This window comes from Hibiscus syriacus, unplaced genomic scaffold, assembly GCF_006381635.1.
Source record: "Hibiscus syriacus cultivar Baekdansim isolate YM2019G1 unplaced genomic scaffold, ASM638163v2 tig00110893_pilon, whole genome shotgun sequence".
In the NCBI taxonomy this organism is placed as follows: Eukaryota; Viridiplantae; Streptophyta; class Magnoliopsida; order Malvales; family Malvaceae; genus Hibiscus; species Hibiscus syriacus.
The window spans coordinates 2,794,296-2,811,739 of record NW_024062901.1 but is presented as its reverse complement, the minus strand read 5'-3'; the positions used below and the strand labels follow the sequence as shown (position 1 = coordinate 2,811,739).

General features: G+C 38.3%; 1 protein-coding gene and 2 pseudogenes across 1 annotated transcript; 1 reads left to right on the top strand and 2 right to left on the bottom strand.

Moving 5' to 3' along the window:
* The first annotated feature begins 97 nt into the window (after positions 1-97).
* Positions 98-2,406, top strand: LOC120145481 (annotated as a pseudogene).
* LOC120145478 lies at positions 2,289-4,060 on the bottom strand (annotated as a pseudogene).
* Positions 4,061-5,637: 1,577 nt separating this feature from the next.
* On the bottom strand, positions 5,638-17,268 carry LOC120145474 (probable protein S-acyltransferase 23). The gene is made up of 13 exons (XM_039159299.1): positions 16,986-17,268; positions 16,766-16,906; positions 16,424-16,536; positions 15,408-15,487; positions 15,001-15,164; positions 14,307-14,445; positions 14,119-14,218; positions 13,330-13,387; positions 7,441-7,518; positions 7,245-7,343; positions 6,699-6,777; positions 6,444-6,592; positions 5,638-6,253 (listed from the first exon to the last, which is right to left on the bottom strand). Exons 1-13 carry the CDS (start codon positions 17,232-17,234, stop codon positions 6,068-6,070), a joined length of 1,635 nt encoding a protein of 544 aa, XP_039015230.1. The 5' UTR covers positions 17,235-17,268; the 3' UTR covers positions 5,638-6,067.
* Between the last annotated feature and the right edge of the window lie 176 nt (positions 17,269-17,444).

Genomic DNA, 17,444 nt, shown 5'->3' with positions numbered 1-17,444 from the left:
CATGTTTTTGAGAGCCACATTTCTTTTGCGATTAAAAGATAGGATAAGGACTTAAAAAACTAGTTTCCACACAATCTGAATATCTCAAAAAGAAAATATTTACATTTATGTCAACTTCACCGTTATCTCTTCATTTGGTTTTCTGTGTAAATCCATTCATTCTTTCCACAGGTAGAACCTAATATTAACCTCCACCCCGCACTTTAACCATCACTGTCTGTTTATCTCTCTGGAAGAAGAAAGGAAATGGAGGCTAACCAGCGCATCGCCAGGATTGCGACTCATCTCCAGCCTTTGAATCCCCAGGTGCTCTTCTGTGTTGTCTAATAGGTACAAGTTTTAACTATCAAGGTGTCGTTTATTTTCTTGTGTTGGTTTGAACAGATGGAGGAAAGTTCTGTTTTGAGGCGAGCTGATTGCCGAGCAAAAGGAGGGTCACCAGGGTTCAAAGTTGCTATCCTAGGAGCTGCTGGAGGCATCGGCCAGCCTCTTGCAATGTTAATGAAGATGAATCCGCTCGTTTCGGTTCTTCATCTTTATGATGTTGTGAACTCCCCAGGTGTTACAGCTGATCTCAGTCACATGGACACTGGTGCAGTGGTAATATTTCTTCTCCTGTTTGTTCCGACTTCAATCATTTTACAGTGAACACGAATTATTATGTCGATTCGAAAACGTCGATACAAGTAATGTTTTTTTTTGTGGGGGTTCTAGGTACGTGGTTTCCTGGGGCAAGCACAGCTCAAGAGTGCGTTGACTGGCATGGACCTTGTGATCATACCTGCTGGTGTTCCAAGAAAGCCTGGAATGACAAGGGATGACCTTTTCAACATCAATGCTGGAATTGTCAATACACTTTGTGAAGGAGTTGCAAAGTGCTGCCCAAATGCAATTGTTAATCTGATAAGCAATCCAGTGAATTCTACAGTTCCGATTGCGGCAGAGGTCTTTAAGAAGGCCGGTACTTACGACCCGAAACGGCTTTTGGGAGTTACAACTCTCGATGTTGTCAGAGCAAACACTTTTGTGGTATGCATAACCGTATAATGTTAGACTACGGGAGAATCAAAGTCTTTAGTCACCATTCTATTGCATTCCTCATATGTTCTAATAGAGCACCAAGAAATTTGCAGCGGTTCTGGTTTTCTCTCCTTATATATGCAATTTTTCTCATCTTTCCAAACAGGCGGAAGTCCTAGGACTTGATCCAAGAGAAGTTAATGTCCCTGTTGTTGGAGGTCATGCAGGAGTGACAATTTTGCCTCTTTTGTCACAGGTCTTCACCATTATCTATAAATTTCAGTTTCAGTTCTGATAATTTATCACCAGTTAAATATACTTGATTTAAATCTTTGCAGGTCAAACCTCCATGCAGCTTCACCCCTGAAATAAACTGATTACCTAACAAATCGCATTCAAAACGGTGGTACCGAAGTCGTCGAGGTATAATAATGTTCCTTTTTTCCCTTATAGAGATTGCAGAATCAACAAATGAAATAAATGGTAGAAGTCGAAACATCCATCTACATTTCTTAGTCTCGTCTTCCATGTACAACCATTTACGGTAGAACTTAGAAGTTAGAACATCATTCGACATTTCTAAATGCATAGGGGCTAGTAACTAAGAGCAAGTGTTATTCTTACGGTTATATCGATGCGCTCGAATTATAAGTTTCATCTTTTCACTTATCCAGGCAAAAGCTGGGGCTGGATCTGCTACTCTGTCAATGGTTGGCCATTTTATCTTCAATTGATTCTGTACCAGATTTTTTCTTATTTCTTTCGAAATGTTATGGACAAATCAAACTAAAGCGAAGATTTTTACGTGCGTATAGGCTTATGCAGCAGTCAAGTTTGCAGATGCATGCCTCCGAGGCTTGAGAGGCGATGCCGGAATCGTGGAATGTGCCTTTGTAGCTTCCCAGGTACCCTCTCATACGGGCATTTCATGCCAACACTCTTTCTTGGTTCTTGTATTTTTCACATTTTCTTTAACAATCTCGATTGCAGGTTACCGAACTTCCTTTCTTTGCAACCAAGGTACAACTTGGTCGTACCGGAGCCGAGGAAGTATTTCAACTAGGGCCGTTAAACGAATACGAGAGGTATATTTTATGTCGGAAACATAATCACTTATTATTATTTTAGGTAGAGATAGCAGATTAACTCAGTCAACCCCTGGTTATATTAAACAGGGCTGGTTTGGAGAAAGCAAAGGAAGAGTTAGCTGGAAGCATTCAAAAGGGTATTGCATTCATCAACAAATGAATTTAGTGTTGCTGCGAGGATCGTTTAATATATAAACTTCTTAAAATCTGTTAAAAAGGGCTTTGTATATGTTTTCATACTTTGAAGAACCTCCATGGATTGAGACCTAAATAACAATGATGTGCTCATCTTCTGGTTTTTCGGTTCTTCTCGGTCTTTACAGTTTCGATAACAAATTCAAACAGACACTTGTTCTACCTTTAGCAATTTACAAGGTGAAGGGATTCGGAGGAGGGTGAACAACAGGAGTGGTTGACATGGTCGTGTTCCCTTCCAGCACGTTTGGTGCGATTGTATCCTCGATATCAACAGGGTCGACCTGCACGATTCTCTCCGTTATAACTTTCTCCCCCTCGACCTTAGCGATTACCTCAAAGTTCATACTCACCGTCTCGGGCTTTGTCCTCCACTCAGGAGAGCCCTCTAAACTAAACCCATCTCCTTCTTTCAACTTCTTCTCCATCCCGAAACAAATCTTCACAAATGTTTGAGCCGACACATCAGCCTTGAGTAACTTAAAGTAACCTTTCTTGTTTGCCTTTGGACCCAACACAGATGATAACAGTCTCTCGAAACCGACCAAATTGGCATTCGAACCATTGATGGAAGCAAGAGGCCACATCGTAGCAAAGTGTGTTTCGGAGTTAGAACTGTGGAGGCTTCTCCTTGTAGATCAATATTGGAGAGGGCATCCATGGTCTTAGTTTTGGACATCAAAGATGGTTCCACAAGACCAGGCGCCAGTCGCTTAAGCTTCAACTTCTTATTTGAAGTAGATGACGGTACGGTAAGGGAAGTCGGTCCAACGATGCGAAGTGAAAGGATTGGAGCATCTTGACTGCGAGAAGAACGACAAAGATGCTCGGCAAGGGCCATAAGGCCCGATGCGAATCCATTATTAGTTCTGTTAAGAGCCAGCGGAAGATCGACTGGATGGCGCAGACTAACTGATCTTGCACCCTTGACGGTCACCACGGCACCATCAGCTAAAATAACCTTTTTCAGGACACCGGCATCTACATCATGCTGCAGGATCAAACAACCAATAAGATTTAATAAATATACTTCAAAGACATGCAAGAGTGTCAAACCACCAAGAACCTTATTATGAATACTGAATGCTAAGATTCCTAAGTCATACATTCTCAATATCAAAACTTCAAAGAATAAAAAACTCACCGGCAAGGATACTTGCATATCTTTGGCATCCTGAATCCAGAGTTCCGTGGGTCCAGCCAGATGAAACGGGGCCAAAACGGGTAACCTATCGTCCGAAATCCCCTTCTGCTCCACCAACCCATTTTCATATCCGGGTCTAGCCGGCTCTTCCACCCTAAAAATGGGCAAATCAACGTAATCCCAACGATTTACATCCTCCAAAAGCTTGAAAGGAATCACTTTATTATCGATTTCAATGTCGAATTCATATGCCACCGAATGTCCCAGAAGGGCATCCCTTATATCGAACCCAGAAATCTTAAAATCATCTGCTTGGAATCCCAATCCCTTCACAACAGCATCTTTCAAATCCTAAAAAAACCCCAAAAAGAAAACCCATCAAACTCATATAAAAGACCCCCCAAAAAAATCAATGAATCGTCAAAAAAAAAACTTACAGAGATGACCTTCGGATAGGGAGTTGAAACCAAGGCGGTGGAAGAGGATATAATCGTAAATAAAACGAAAGCCAATGGCAGGATGGAAGATTTAGAACCAGCGACCCTCATCGTCGTCCCGTCCACCGGAAAACAACTCCGTAAAGGCAGAGAGAGAACCGAAATCTGATATTATATTTGTTATTTGAAGTTTTATTCTCTTGTATTAAATATTTTTCATAGATGAACGGTGGAGGATTGCTGGAGGTGACGTGGCGTTATGTAACCAATTAGAAGCGAGGAAACGATGCGAAGCAAATGTGATTGGTTATATTTGTCAGAGTGGAGGCCCATTGGAGTAATAACATATAATCATGAAGGAAGCTGGACTACGTCGTTTTGTTCATATTGTTCTATAAAATATGGGTAAACTACATAAATGATCATTTATGTTTGAGTAAGTTTGTCTATTCGCCACTGGTGTTGTAAAACTAACGATTAGGTCACTAAAGTTAGCAATTATAACAAATTGATCACTCACTGAGTCACTGTTAAACTTTAGGGGTGATAAAATGCTGACGTCGCATGTTAATCAATTGATATAGCACCGTCAAATTCTTCTAATTCTTTAAGTATGTACCCAAAGGCTTTTCTTCGTGCATGGGACGACGCCTGCAATGGAAATGAAGCTTCGATAGTGTATGTACCCAAAGGTGTTTACTTGTCGGGATCGGTTGTGTTTTCAGGTCACTGCAAAGGTGCCATAATGTTTCTGATGACTGGAGTTCTGAAGGCTTCACCTGGACTTTCTGATGTAAATCATCTATTGATAGAATGTGGTGGAACATTTGATGGTCAAGTACCTTCTGCTTGGCATTTCAATACATGTACCAAGGACATTCTGATTTCGAAGACTAGAATAAGCACCGGTGATGATTGTGTCCATGCTTTATGGGAGCTCGAACATCCGAGTTTCCAAATTCCAATGTTCATTGTGCTCTTTTGAATGCAGCAAGAGATGCCCATGCTAGTATATAGTGCTGACCGACATCAATTTTGTTAACTCTAAAAGTGAAGTATCTTTGAAATCTTCGTGTTCAAATGTTATTGGTCGTAACTTCGGCCTTCAAAGTCCTCTCCCACGCTTTTAGTTCGTCAAACCTATATTTGCATTGTAGTTCTTGCCATGGATTTTGCTGCAAATTCTCAGTATATATATAGTGTGTATGCCCTCTTGTTTCAATAAAATAAGAAGTTAATTTATAAAAAGTAACTTTCAATATACACGTTGATGGGGAAAAATTACACACTTCAAGTCATTGTCATAGAGTTCAAACGTATAAACAAAAGAACATACTTGAGTTCGAAGAGATGCCTTGGAGCTGTGATTTAAGTTTATAAAACAATACCAGGTCAATTAATTAACGTGCCACATCAATATTCTGTCATCTTCGATGCCAACTATTAACGAAAAGTGATTGATTTGTTATAATTCAATAACGTTAGTGACCAAATCGTTAGCTTTGAAATACCAGTGAGAAAAGAAAAACTTACTCAAATATAAAAGACCATTTATGCAGTTTACCCATAAAATATCCATATCCTGCCTGTTTATAAAATGACATGTTTAGAACATAATCATTTCCCAAAAATAAACACAACTTGAACTGTGATTCCATCTCAATTACAACGAGTAGATTATAAATGAAGTGTATAATATGAAACGAAAATGGACGGAAGCAACAATGGCCTACCATATCTCCTACTCTATTTTCTTCCATTCAAAATCATTTAAAGCTCCAACCATGAGCAGACAATTGAAGTGCAGATGCAGCGATTACCTAACTTTACCTGCATAGATGCAAACCGAAGGCCGAAGGGTAGTTTTCCAACATCGGAAATACTGAAATTCACCGATACTGACTCTTAATTTCTCCTAATACTTCTAGTATAACCAGAATCGATGACGACTATTTCCTGTAATGAATACAAGATTAAGACTGCATTGTAGATCCTGTTTTCTCCTCCTTTAACCTGGAAGCAAATAGAAGAGGTTCATTTCTATATGAAGAATAATCCTTCTCGTATCTTTTTACCCCCTTTTCTTCCGGTCATCATGTGCAAAGGGTTTGTCTATTAACAAGTGGGATAGGATGTGTATATCTACTTAAAAAAGAACACAACACAAGCTAACCGTAGTTGCTCTAACCGGCAGCACTTTGTAATGGAGGCCAAGCGATTTCATCGTCTGTGTAGCCACGAATGAGGAAACCTGTACAGTTCTTTTGGCAACCATGGTTATATGGGTTCCGAAACTGTCCTTCAGGGCCACGAAGATACCCGTAGCGGATGGCATTTGATACTTCGTTAGTGGTGATATTCTGAGCTATCTACATTAGAAAATGCAGACCCAAAAAGTTTTAACACAAGTCCAATCATCTTAAATAGAAAGGGGAACAATTTGCTTTCAGTAACGATTAAAATCGATTTTGCCATTTTTCCATTCCTTAACCAGCCTTAGAAACTTTAAATAGTTCAGATAAACAAAGTTAAAAGTAGAAAAATGGACTCTTCATTTACCTGGAATGCCTGGATTATGGTCAAAGTTGTAGCAGAAATCAAAAGCACAGCATCCAAAATGAGAAATGCAACGATACCAGGATGATGATCAATAACAAGATGAATCCATGTTTTACCAGCGGACAATGCAGGTATTGCTGTCCAAATCCCTAATGACACGAACAAAGCTATTAAATAAGTAGTATATAAACTAATTCTATCTCAATCAAAAATGGTGAGGAAGAGTAAAAGCTTTTATCTCTTTAATCGACATACTTTGAACTGCAATGAATGCACCGATGAATGAAGTCAAAGTTCCCATGCAAATGAAAACAAAGAAATCTCGTTTGTTTCTCTGCAAGAGTAAAGCAGACAGGAGGGGGGAAAGGAAAATTAAAACTAATTGAAGAGGCTAAAGATGGAATGTATTGCAGAATTAATGTGAAAGCTGGGCAACTGGATTGGATTCTGGCCTAGACCTTCATATTAGCCTTCAATTCAATATCTAACAATATCACTGGTAAGATGACTTCAATATCATCCCTATATAAATACTCTTATCGACACCATAAATAACATCTTCCAAAATGAAAATAAATAACTATTCAAGAGCCAACAGAAGGAATATGATTTTTCACACTCCAGGAATGAAAAACAAGAGTGGTTTACCAGCTTATTCCTAGATGAGTTTCTGAACATATCAGGCACCAGTAAGATGATAGCAATTGCATCCAAGATATTGGTCTCAAACAGATCTCTTCTATCTAGATGGCACTCATTATATGGTTATCTTTCACATTTAGCGCAAGACCAATTTCTTACCTTCCCAACGCAGTTAGATATCCACGGACAATGGTGGTCAAACTGTTCAACGCAGTGCTTACAGATAGGGCAGTGCTTAGAACGAATAGGTCTTATTATCTGAAAACAGAGAAAACTCGCAAAACAGCATTGCAAGATTAGGAATATTCATGTAGATATGCAATACATGTTTAAAAGAAAAGGTTCATCAGGAAACCTTGCAGGTAGGGCAAAGCTGATCCCAATTCCCTGTCCATACTGAAGAGTTGTTCAGATCAATATTCAGCAACAGATCCTATCAATTGGGCACATAAGATCGGTTCAATTCATGTAAAAAAAGAGAGAAAAAATGACGAGTTTTTTTTAAATTTATCTCGCATCCTTTTGAATGAATTTTAAAAAGGCAAGTTTGTTCTGTTACAGACCACAATCCTATGGTTAATTGATAAAGCTAGAAAGAAAAAAAAAACTCCCCAAGTCACCTAACATGAGAAGAAATGAAACATGAAGGAATGAAAGTTGTGCAGGAAAATTAATTCATGATTCTAACAATCAAGTAGATGCCATGCTTTTATCGCAAACAATATGAATACCATCCTTTCTAAAGACGAAAAAACTTGTTCCGAATAAATCGTGTTTATTTCTGCTGAATATGGCTGACTTAAATAGAGTTTACAATGTAACAACTTTACATAAAAAGATGCATAAAATTAGCAACAGAATAAAAATGATTCTATCTAATTAAAAATGATCCTATCTAATAACTAATAGAATAAAAAACTGATTCTATCTAATTAAAAATGATCCTATCTAATAACTAATAGAATAAAAACTGATTCTATCTAATTAAAACTGATCCTATCTAATATTTAATTTAGATATTCTCGACACCCCCCCTCAAGCTGGAGAATAGATATCGATTATTCACAGCTTGGACAGAAATCCTTCGAACATCGTAGTAAACAGTCCCTTGGTGAGAACATCGGCGAGCTGCTCTGATGATGGAACAAACGGTATGCAGATATCGCCATTTTCCAGCCTCTCCTTGATGAAATGTCGATCTATTTCGACATGTTTGGTCCTGTCATGCTGTACAGGATTCTGAGCAATACTGATTGCCGATTTGTTGTCGCAATACAACTTCATCGGTTTATCTCTTTCAACCTTCAGCTCCTCCAAGATCCTCCTAAGCCATAACAACTCACATACTCCTTGCGCCATGGCTCTGAACTCGGCCTCCGCACTGCTTCTAGAGACAACTGGTTGCTTCTTGCTCCTCCAAGTAACTAAGTTGCCCCAGACAAAGGAGCAATAACCGGTAGTAGATCTTCTGTCTGTAGAACTTCCGCCCCAATCAGCATCAGTGAAGATCTCCACTCTTCGACTTCCATTCTTCGAAAACATGATTCCTTTACCAAGACTCCCTTTCAAGTAATGAAGAATCCGGTAAACAGCCTTGGAGTGTTTTTCTGAGGGACAATGCATAAACTGACTAACCAAGCTCACAGCAAATGCAATGTTTGGTCTCGTATGAGCCAAATAAATCAGTTTCCCCACCAGCTTCTGATACCGATTCTTGTCCACAGGCTCAGCACCATCTTCTTTTTCGAGTTTTTGATTCGGATCAATAGGAGTCGCCACTGGTTTACATTCGAGTAATCCGGTCTCTTTCAAGATATCGAGGACATATTTCCTTTGCGAGATAATTATACCTTTTGAGGATCTAGCCACCTCAATTCCAAGGAAATATTTGAGTTGTCCTAGATCCTTGACTTCAAACTGGTTGGATAAGAAGTTCTTCAACGACTCCAACTCTACTGTGTCATCTCCTGTCATAACAATGTCATCTACATACACAATTAAAATAGCAATTTTACCATTATTGTGTTTGTAGAACATAGTATGATCAGACTGGGTCTGAGTTTAACCATGTTGTTTCATAGCTCTCGTGAATCTCTCGTGAATCTCTCGAACCAGGCTCTCGGAGATTGTTTCAATCCATAAATGGATTTCTTTAGCTTGCAGACCCTGTCGTCCTTCTTCAATTCATCAAAGCCTGGAGGAACTTCCATAAACACCTCTTCCTCTAGCTCACCGTTTAGGAACGCATTCTTCACATCAAACTGTCTGAGAGTCCAATCCAGATTGGCGGCTAGTGAGAGTAGGACACGTACGGTGTTTAGTTTGGCCACAGGTGCGAAGGTCTCCTCGTAGTCAAGGCCGTATGTCTGAGTGAAGCCTCGTGCTACGAGTCTTGCCTTGTATCTCTCGACCGAGCCATCTGCATGGTATTTGATGGTGAACACCCACTTGCTGCCTACAGATCGTTTCCCCTCAGGTAAAGGAGTTAGATCCCACGTGTCATTCTTCTTCAGGGCCTTTAACTCCTCAAAAACTGCCTCTCTCCATCTCGGAACTTGTAGAGCTTCATGTATCGACTTAGGTAGTGCATCATCCATAATCCTGGTGGAAAAAGCTTTGAAATCTGGAGAGAGTTTATTATAAGATAAGAAATTGGACATTGGATGTTTTGTGGTACATGATCTAACACCTTTGCGCAAGGCTATGGGTTCAAAGAATTCTGTAGAAGGCTTTAAATTTGGAGAAGAAATAGGAGAAAGAGAAATCGTACCTTGGACCATAGTCAAGTCCGATGGTTGGCATACCTTGGGGACCGGTGGAACATTACTTGGTCGAGTCATCCGTCTAGAATAAACACGAAGTTCAGTAGGTGGTTCCAAGTTGGTTTCTACCTGAGTCTCACGAGGTTGTGAATTTATAGGTTGTGAAATCCTAGGATTAGTTACGGAAATATGAATTGGTTCCACTGAGCTATTTACAACCGATTTTGGCAAGGATGTTTGTTCCCAAAAACTCATTTCAGAGTCATTCTCCCCCGGAAGAGAGTTTTTGTCAAAAAAAGGTTGTTTTTCAAAAAACGTGACATCCATACTCACATAATACTTCCCAGATTTAGGATCAAAGCATTTATACCCTTTTTGTGTTGGTGAAAAACCTAGAAATATGCATTTATGTGCTCGGGGATCGAGTTTTCCTCTATTTTGGCCGTGTATATGAACAAAAGCAATGCAACCAAAAATTTTAAGTGTTAAATCAGTGAAAGATCTATTTTCAGGAAACATATTCTTTAGAGCTTGTAAAGGAGTAATATAATTAAGAACTCTTGTAGGCATTCGATTTATCAAATAAGACGTTGTTAAGAGTGCTTCATTCCAAAAAACGATTAGGAACATTCATAGCAAACAGTAAATCCCTAGTCACCTCTAATAAATGCCTATTTTTTCTTTCAGCAACTCCATTTTGTTGGGGAGTATCAACGCAAGAACTGTGATGAATAATTCCTTTTTATTTCAAAAAATCACCTAAGATTGCATTAAAATATTCTCGACCATTATCGGTTCTAAGAACTTGAATATTTGCTTGAAACTGAGTATTGATCAGTGAGTGAAAATTTTTGAAAACACTTGCTGCCTCGGATTTTTCTTTTAGTAAATAAATCCACGTGACTCTAGTGTGATCATCAATGAATGTGATGAACCATCTAGATCCTGAGGCTGTTTTTACTCGTGAAGGGCCCCAAATATCACTATGCACAAGAGAAAAAGGTTTTGATGGCATATACTTTAAAGATGGATAAACAGATCTATGATGTTTTGCCAATTCACAAGCTTCACACTGAAAAGAAAAACCGTCCTTTTTTTTGAAAAGATTTGGAAACAAATATTTCAAGTAATTAAAACTAGGCTGACCTAACCTATAATGCCACAACATTATTTCATTCTCACAAGACAAGGTAGTAAAGCATCTCGGTTTCTGAACTTGTTTATCTGAAGGATTGTCCGTGACCAAGTGATAGAGTCCATCAACCTCCTTAGCATTGCCAATCATCTTCCCCGAACAAGGGTCCTGAAATTCAAATCCAGCAAATGTTATTGTAGCAATGCATTTGCAATCATGAATAATACGATTAACAGAGATGAGATTGCAAGAGAGCTTTGGGACATGTAGGACATTTAGTAATGTGAGAGATGGAGAAATAATGATAGAGCCTTTTCCAGCTATAGAGGTTAGGGAGCCATCAGTAATTTTTACCTTCAGATTACCAGATAAAGGAAAATAAGATGAGAATATGGAGGAATTACCGGTCATGTGATCTGTTGCCCCTGAATCTATGATCCAAGGGTTTGATTTAGAACCGACTATGAAAGATGTAGGATATGTACCTTTCTGGGCTAATGATGAAGAGGCAATATAAGATGATGGGTTAGGAGTGTTGGATATGGAATGAGAACTCATTAGTTGATACAATTGCTCTAGTTGTTCTTTACTGAAGGCAGACAATTCTGAGGCAGGTTTCGGCTCTTCAGAAGCATCTTCAGATGAGGCATGGAATCCCTTTGCATTACGAGAATTTCGATTGGCTGAAAAATTCTCGGCTGGCTTCCCGTGTAGCTTCCAACACTTGGCTTTAGTGTGTCCCAGCTTGTTGCAGTGCTCGCAGATTGGCCGATCTCTGTCATTCCGACGATCGTTGCGACGTGGTGGCTGACCCGAGAACAAGGCAGAAGACTCGGTGGGATTTGGTGAGTGGCCTCCAAGCATGACTGTCGGCCGACTCTCCTCTCGTCTGACTTCGAAGAAGACTTCTCTTGTGTTTAGTAGCGGTTCACGACCAAGAATGCGCCCTCTGACTTCATCCAATTCCTTGTTAAGGCCGACAAGGAATTCGAAGACACGTTCTTTTTCCACCATCTTCTGGAATAGAGCCCTGTCCTTAGCACAACTCCATTCGTAGTCGCTGAACATGTCAACCTCTTGCCACAACGTCTTGAGTTCAGTGTAGTATTGAGTGACAGTTTTTTCTCCTTGTTTTAGCCTCCATAACCGAGTTTTTAGTTCAAACCATTGTCCTGCGTTCCCGAGATCAGAATAGGTCTCGTTCACAGCATTCCAAATGTCATGAGCAGTAGCTAGGAAGAGATAAGTTCTCCCTACACTCGGATCCATGGAATTTATGAGCCAAGACATAATCGTCGAGTTTTCTGCCTCCCATCTTTCAGATTCTTCATCTTCTTCGGCAGGTTTCATAGTGGTACCTGAGAGATAGCCGAATTTTCCACGGCCACGAATAAACAGTTTCACAGATTGTGACCACTGTAAGAAATTATTTCCATTCAACTTGTGAGAAGTGATGGATATGTTTTGGAAGGATTCAGTGTTTAAGGTGATTGAAGGTGAGCGAGTAGAACTCATAGAGTCGATACCAGAGGTATCATCGTAGGGTTTGGCCATTTTGGCTCTGACACCATAAAGACGAAAAAACTTGTTCCGAATAAATCGTGTTTATTTCTGCTGAATATGGCTGACTTAAATAGAGTTTACAATGTAACAACTTTACATAAAAAGATGCATAAAATTAGCAATAGAATAAAAATGATTCTATCTAATTAAAAATGATCCTATCTAATAACTAATAGAATAAAAAACTGATTCTATCTAATTAAAAATGATCCTATCTAATAACTAATAGAATAAAAATTGATTCTATCTAATTAAAACTGATCCTATCTAATATTTAATTTAGATATTCTCGACACTTTCAATCAGTCGTACCAGACTAATTATACAACCAAACTACACGTCTCCATAAGGGCTCACTCCCCTTTACCCCACTCATGCTCCACATAAAAAATTTCTGCAACTTCAAAGCTAGAACTTTTATACAGCCAGGCCCATCCCTCAAACTCTTGATTTATTGCTTAATAATTGGGTACTAGTGATTCAAAAAACACTGAAATGGATTGTCCATTTACGGCACGTTTAAACCTCAAATTCACCATGTGTGATAGAAACAAATATAAACAGAAAACTTATTGATATTACATTATGGCATGAGAGATTTGTTAACTGTAAAAACTTTTTAGGAAAAAAATGGTACTGTGTGCATCAGGACCAAGCTCACTTAAAGACTATTGCTATTTATGCCTAACCAATATAGCAATCTCCACAGAACTTGAGCTTTGATCCATTCCTAGCCACTGTTCAAGTTTAAAGTTTATAACCAATTACAGAGAAACTCTAATACCTCTGTATCTTCATAGCCATCCAATCTTCTAGATTTTTTTATATAACCTGGATCTTTGCTGCAGACAATTGTGAAAACAAAATCAAGAAAAAGTATAAAAGAGATTCAAAGAGGACAACTGTAAAGAGACACACGGCTTCAAGTTTCGATCTACGGACTGAGATTCGGAGGCAGTCGACATGGGAACTTAAAGTGTTCAAAGATCGATGGAATCAAGCTGTGGAGGAAGACAAGAACTGGGTGGATCCATTTCTAAAGTATCAAAGGCGCAGAAGACTACAACAAAAATGACAAGACAACTAGGTTTCTAGCCATGGTCGGATAATGGTGAATAATGGGTATATGTTACTTATAACACACAGATACAGTTGGACGTTTCATCCATTACTTTGTATTTTTGCTTAGTTCGTAGAGCAATTTGTTGGATGGTATTTCATTAAAAAAATTGTTTAAAATCAGAAAATGGTTTCATTTATAGGCCAGAAATTACGAATATCATAAAATGTTTACCGAGTAGTTTACTTATATAGATCAAAATTTGTCAAATATTTCAATTTTTGTTCAAACATTCAAAATCACATCACAAGAAAAGCCACATCTAAACATCTATTCAACAATGCAATGAGCTCTAAAACAAATAATCGAAAGAGAAATATAATAATAACTCATACGATTAACTTATCAAAAGTTTGTTTAATAATATTTAATGCACCATGCTCCAAAGCCAGAAAATTAAAACAAATATGTAAAATCAACTCAATGAACATAAAGCCAGAGCATAACAATTACCTACTACACCTGTAGAACATAATCAACGAAGCAATACCTAGAGAAACACCAATCCATCCCCAAAGTCCAACAATGGCAGTTACCTTAGGAAGACTTGGAGCTACATGCAACTTAAAGGGATTATTCAAGATCGATGGCAAAAAGCAAACATGTCCTTTACTGAAAGTTAAATATCATAGTCTACTCACTAGCAATAACTGAGTTGATGAAGAGGATAATTAGAACAATGACAAAGCAAAATAATATCGGAGCATAACCAACTTCCCCCATCTTCCCACTGCGAATTCTGTCCACCAATCGTTTGCTATTGGATCTATCTGCTTTAGACTGAACAAAATCAAAAAAACTCAAGGAAATTAAACAGCCACAAAATCTACAAGATACCAAAGGTTAAGAGAATGTAACAATAGGGGATGTCACATGGAATGATTTGAGAAATTGATACAAATTCTGTGTAAACCATCTCTGTGAACTCGTTTCTAACCAGACGTCAAATTAAATTAATCATACAACGCTAAAGAATGAAAAACAATAAATTAGAGAAGTAATAATACCATTCTATATGAAAATATACACATTTTAGTGCTTTTCAAAGCAATAATATCTATTGCAGATGATAGATATGCTATTCCAATCCTTAATATTCGAAGCCAAACAAACAAGATTCAAGCTCCACCACACCCCCTCATACACCCTAGAAAGGCAACATCTTAAATAATGGGTCCCCAAAAATCAAAACTAACAAGAATCCAGAGACAATACATCTGGTTAATCCCAAAGGTCAGTTTCCTCTTAGAGACCACATCCACAACTCTAGGATTCAAAGTTTGCTTTAGGTAAAATTGAAACAAAAGCAAAAAACATAACCACAGAGTTACTTACAAGGAAACGGGCAATCTGCTGATGACCTTTCTCGTATGCAAGCTTAAGAGGGGTGTTTCCAGCTTTATCTTTTACCGCTAGTTCCCTCTTTGTGCCTGCATGCACAAGTAACACGCACGATTCCACATTTCCTCTCAATACAGCCCAGTGCAAAGGAGTGCAACCTGGTCGCAATGAGCATACAAAATCATCAAAAACTTAGTAGGAAATTTTAAAGTGGTTAGAGAATAATCTCTACCTTAGCACACTGAATAAATTGTAATGATGTTCAGAGTTCGGTAAGAAAATAGAAGATTCCCAGCACTGTTAAATCTTTAAATCATAAAGATAGTTCCGTACGGATTCAACACATTAACTACAGAACTTGCATATGTGAGACAGTGCAAACATTAACTGTCGAATGGTACCTTCTATGTCTTGTCTCCCTTGAAATGCATCTCGAAATAGAAGCAATTTAATTGTATCTGAAAATCCCTTATATGCAGCCCTGTTTAACACATAATATGAATGAAAATTGTAATTAATAGAATTCACTACACTTTATAAAAACCTAATTATAGAAAGTAATGTAAGAACTTAACCAGTCAAGCTCCATTCAACCTGTATAACTTTTGGATATAATGATGAATGAAAAAACCCACCAAATCCAACGGTTCATGTGAGGGGACCTCAAAGGACCACACAACAATTAGTCTCTAGGCATCGCCCAAATCAAATAGCATCACCACAAAGAAATAGAAAGTAATGTAAGAACGTATCCAATTACAGTTTCAATTAACACCGATTACTTTTGGAAAAAATGATGAATGACAAAACCACCAAATCGAAGGGTTCGTTTGAAAGCACCTCAAATAATCAAACCACAATGGACCTCAACCTAAGCATCATCCAATGAAATTGTTTTCTCCCTGAGATAAAAAGGGTTGGAGCTTAGGATTGACAATGCAGGTTGCCTCCAGCTTGGATATATGTGTAACATCAACTACATACCCAAAATCACATGTGAAAGCTTCCATTCCCCAAATAAGCCACAAAAACCAGATTTAGGCCACTCCTGATATTGCACCAAATCACTATACCCTCTTAGCTGCTTGTATAGTAGGGGAAACCCCCGTTTTACAAACATGACACCTAACTGTTATATCCTCTTAGTACTAGCCTGTATACTAGGGGGATAGCCCCATTCAAAAAAATGATCTTGGTTTCATCCATGGGCAACCATAACCATTTTCATTCATAAAATAATATAAAGAGTGAAAAAGAAAAACATACTGCAAGACTATATCAAATTCATAGTACTAATTATTTGGCTCTTCCCAATAAATAAACAATTAGTTGATTATATTAGAGTTCAGAATAAAATGATCTCAAGTTGTAAACCAACATTATGAAGTATACATTTAGCCTATTTCATAGAGCATACCAATGAAGTGGCGACCTCCCACAGTTATCAGGTACATCATATTCCGCATGATATTTTGCAACAATATGATTTAAGAAAGATGTTTGCCCATATTGAGCAGCAATATGAACTGGCTGCATTAGAAAAAACAATAGGTTCTGAGATGCACTGCAGTAAAGTAAATACTATTGCATGCATGAAGATGAAAATAGATTGGTTTAAGTATAAATCATGCCCCTGGTGCAGTATTTAAATCTAGTGGACATGTAATCCGGACAAAAATGAAGCCTTTTAGAGCCCCATAAGGAGTTATGGACAACCAAGACTCAACAGATAACTGAAGGTAAATGAAAAAATAGTTACACGATAACCATTGAGATCAGCTGCTTCGACCCGAGCTCCATTTTGCAAGAGCACATCTGCCACTGTAATCGAACCCCTAACTGCAGCCCAATGCAAAGCTGTCTGCTGGTGGTTGTCAGTTGCATTCACATTTCCACCATGCTTCAATTATATTTAACAAAAAAAAAGATTCAATTCTCAAGAAGAATCCGCCAAAAAGTTGATAAAAATCCGAATTTACCTCGATAATGTACTGAGCAATATCTGAGCAGTTGTTAAGAGCAGCCCACTGAAGGGCGCAATAGCTGTTACCGTCGGGTGTTGCAAGTGAGGCGCCATCTTCTTCCACGAATTTTCTCAGTTTATCAAAATCTCCATAAGCAGAGGCCGAGAAGACGTCGATTATAGGGATTTGTTGAGTAGAGTTTTGTTGTTGGGTGGTTTTCGGTTCTGATTCTGATGATACCACCTCGATCTCTAAAGAAGCCATGTTCGAAAGGATTTTTATTAAAAAATACTCAGCATTCCACACAAAAATTAGGGATTTAGGGTTTTATTGATCCAGTTGATTCCGCTCTTTTTCTTTCGCTTTTTCTTCTTTATTTAGAATAGCTCTTTTTTATGTGTTCAATGAGAAAATTTAATGAATACAAAACAAACAACCTCACTTGTAATAGTTAATAGGGTCCGTTTGCTATTC